General features: G+C 37.6%; 1 protein-coding gene across 1 annotated transcript in view; it reads right to left on the reverse strand.

Annotated features, from left to right (window-relative positions):
- LOC118477378 (glutamate receptor ionotropic, NMDA 2D-like) overlaps positions 1-3,872 on the reverse strand; it is a 9,806-nt gene extending 5,934 nt beyond the window's left edge. The window contains exons 1-2 of the mRNA XM_035968694.1: positions 3,746-3,872; positions 2,029-2,218 (exon numbers count right to left, since the gene is read on the reverse strand). Of these exons, the coding sequence (XP_035824587.1) occupies positions 2,029-2,218 (190 nt within the window). The 5' untranslated portion in view covers positions 3,746-3,872. The remainder of the gene's footprint in view (positions 1-2,028; positions 2,219-3,745) is intronic.
- Between the last annotated feature and the right edge of the window lie 6 nt (positions 3,873-3,878).

Consider the following 3,878-nt stretch of genomic DNA (forward strand, 5'->3'; position numbering starts at 1 on the left):
GAGAGAGAGAGAGAGAGAGTTAAAGTAGAAACGGGGATGCAGATGAGATTTTACAAGGATATTTTTTTTACGCTTTATCAAGTTTGTAATAAACGTTTTCTTTCCTTCTCCTTATTGCGAATACATTGTTTGTAAACTTGCATTGTGTTATCTTTTTCGGTATGTTTACTCTTACGTAAAGCCTTTATTTCAAATTACGGATTGAATTTTTTTTTTAAATTGAGAGTCAGTATCTTATTATGAAATTAAAGGGGATCCTAATTTGTCCGCAGTTGTGCAAAATGCTGATATCCAGAAAATTCTGATCGAGGTTTGTTACCAAGCGGTGCCGTATTTGACAAGTTGACAACGACTCGATGCAAAATGATGTGTCACGTATTTCAATGCTCTCTCCACAAACACACTTCTCATGGGCTTTAGATGACATGAATAAATCAAGAATCATGAACTAATCTAAGGGCTCTCACGCCCACTTTGTGCAGTTATTATTTAAATTCATTCAAAAACTGACTGACGGGCATAAAAATAAACACCACCACATCAGTTCAAACTTGAGCGCAATAATAAAATGAACCGTGAAAAGGGAAAGAGATAGATGGCGATTGAAAATGACTACAAACCAGAAGTGATCCCAAGATATGATTGTTTGAAAAAAAAGGTCTTACACACTCTTATAAAAAGATACAAGTTTGCTTCCTTGTTTTTAAATCTAAGCTTACGAGTTTTCAAATCTACTTCACCACACTGGTTTCAACGATTAACAATTAATTAGTTATCCTTCTCGGAATCCTATTTCCACATCCCCGTTGTGAGCAGGTGAATGCTGTTCTGTTATTCATTTTTTTAAAGATAGCGTTCGGGGTGTAGACAAATATAGCACAGTCTGTGATAAGATATTATTCTGTATTCATATTCGTCCACTACCCCGGAAAAAACAGTACACTGAAAAGCCTTATTTACTACTTTTTACTCTTTCATTTTCTGTTTCCGATAACCATCGAGGGGAGAAGCAGTTTTCTACCGTAGGACAGCCCAGCAGCTTTTTCAGTTGAGACTTTATAATTTCTCCGTCATTATGTAGCAATAACTGCGAGACCGTGACAAACCAAACGTCTCCAAAATCAATGTAAGACAAATTCTGTATACTCTACTGCAGACAAGATTTCTTTTTTCCCTGCTCCAACTGTATAAAAGACTACACTCTTCTCAGCCAAAGTGTCCAATCAGCGTATATGACGTGTGTTACTTAAAAAAAAAAAAAAGACATTACACTGCTCCTTAGGCGCTGCTGAACTTCGGCTCAGAAAAATCCGAAAAGGTATCGACGTCAAAAAAATGATTAAAATGAACCACAGTTGTTACTGCATGTACAAACAGACAAGCGAGACTGAGAGCAAACAATCAAAGAAACAGATACACAAAGACGTTAAGGGCAGGAAAGCACAAATCATTCCTGAATTAACTGGAAAGTAAAATATACACCACACAGTGCACTTTGCTTTAAAATAACTGTTTCTCCGAAGCCGTAAACTGTTTGCATTTGGCCTCCCTGGAGCCTTTTCAGAGGCATTCTTCCTCGGGTTTATAACTCCTTATCTGCAGATCAGTATATCATAGACCTCTCTGTAAAGGTTGCGAGTGAACGCCGATCTAAACTGAACCAACATCCCCTTGAATATTGTTTTCAAACATCTATGTATGTTATGTCATTTATAATATGAAAAAAATATAAAACGGTAGACCATATCTAAGAACTCAAAACCACTCACAAACCAAAAATGAGCTTCATGCGAGCCAGGTAGACAACTTTCATTCTCTTATTGATTCGATTTTCAAAAGTTTCTTCAGAACGTGCTAATTAGTTATTGAAGAACAGAAATGTTAATTATACACAGAATAAAGCACTCCCAGGGAGACGCCCCATGCTTGAAAGTCCATTTCGTACATGTGGTAAAATAAAGTTTAAAAAAAAGAAGAATCGATATAGATCTACCTTTTCCAAAAAAATAACACGGGCACTATACTGACCTAAAAATGCAGTGGCTGAGATGGCCCCCTCCCTGATGGCAACAATGAAAGTGATCCCCGTCTCCATGTAGGGCACGGAGAAGTTGATGGCCTTACTACGATCCTCGTCGATGGTCATGGAGGACACAGCCATATCCGCACGGCCCTCTCTCAATTCTCCAACGATCCCGTCCCAGTTTCCGTCTGCCATCTGAAAGTGAGAGGAAAAGGGTAGATTGGGGGATGGGTGACGGTGCATTTGTCGTCTGAGGTCTGAATTAAAAATTACGATTCTCTCTATTAAAAAAAACCCAACTGTATTTATTTATTTTTGGGGGATGGGAGGTGGAGGGTAATTATCAGCGTTGAAAAATGAAAGGTAGTTTGCCAAAATAGCCTTTCCTCACGACTAACTCGATTAAGTACAGCTTATCAAGACCAATGGTTAATTTAAAAAGCCCTGTCGGTATATCTATGTTACACTCAACTTCTTATAATACTTAATACTAATAAGATTGTATCCCTTTCACGTGTATTCTCTGATCCAACAGCATAACTTTTTAATAACTGGAGCCTGTCATGTACTACGTGTGTGGCTATCACTCTCAGATTGCGGAAATTTCGGTAAAGTTAATGTAACCTCCCCCCTTCCACCACCCCCCCTCTCCTCTAAAAAAAGCAGCACATCCCGCTGTCTTCCTATTGCTGTAAGACATAAATGCAAACCCATGGGGAATCTGTGTATTGCACACTAAGACAGGCAGTTCGAAAAGGGGAACGGGGATATATTTATTCTTTCCCGATAGAATCTACTTTATACCGACATAGATATTGAATTTGGGGTCTTGAGTACAATTAATTAGATTAAATGAGAAGCTAGTCTCAAACTGTCTATACACCATTTTGAACAAAATGAAGCAAAATCATCCAAACAAAAATTACTAAATCTACTTTCGTAAGTGTTCTAGTCGAAAGCAGAAACCAACAATAACCAAAAAAATTCATAGCAACTTCCCCTTCAATTTATAGTCTATGTAAAGCTCATGGTTATTTCAGCTGTAGAGTTGAGCGAAGATGTTCAGTAACCTGCTCATTTCTTCCTCAGAAATGAACGTTGTTTTCTGTGTTTTGGGGATTTTGTTAGTTTATTTTATGTATTTTATTTTACTTAGGAGGAGGGGGAAGGGGGGGGGGGTCTTTGATTCGTTTTGCTTTTTTGGTTTTATAAGAATGTACTTTTCAACTTTCTAAACCGATGAGCTGCTCGCGCAGAAAAAAATCAGTAAGCGGAATAAAGCGAAAGATAGATCTTCCTTTTTTCTATAACAGAAGATATGTGTATATATAAAGCCTACCTCTTATACTTCAGTCAAACTTTGAACCCCTTGGTGATCTAAAATCGATAAGAGTAGGCTTCGGCCGCCACCCGGGAAAAATTCAAAATTTCCTACCAACTGAAAATATTAGGTGTGTCCCGCGCGCTCATATGACCTTATGCAATTGAGAGCGCCTTAAAACACTTTACAAAAACAAACAAAAAACCTTGAACGCATTAAAATTAGAAAACCGGATCTCAAACTTTTATTTGAAATTCACATTCAAATTGCATTCATTTGATAAACCCTTCTTTCAAAAAGTTTCCTTGAACGCACAGTTGCTGAAAACATTAAACAAAAATTTAAAAAAAACAATAACAAACTTCAGTATTATAGAAATTGAAATCGTGAAAATGTCCTACTTGGGTGCCCCATTGTAAATCCTCTACTTCGTACAAGTAGTAGTCAAAGTTCAGTTGGGCTGCTATCTTGTGAAGAAAATCAATACTGAGTCCGGTACAGCAGTGTGGCTCTGTCTCGTTGGATAACCTGTTT

The sequence above is a fragment of the Aplysia californica genome, unplaced genomic scaffold (assembly GCF_000002075.1).
Source record: "Aplysia californica isolate F4 #8 unplaced genomic scaffold, AplCal3.0 scaffold00076, whole genome shotgun sequence".
Lineage (NCBI taxonomy): Eukaryota > Metazoa > Mollusca > Gastropoda > Aplysiida > Aplysiidae > Aplysia > Aplysia californica.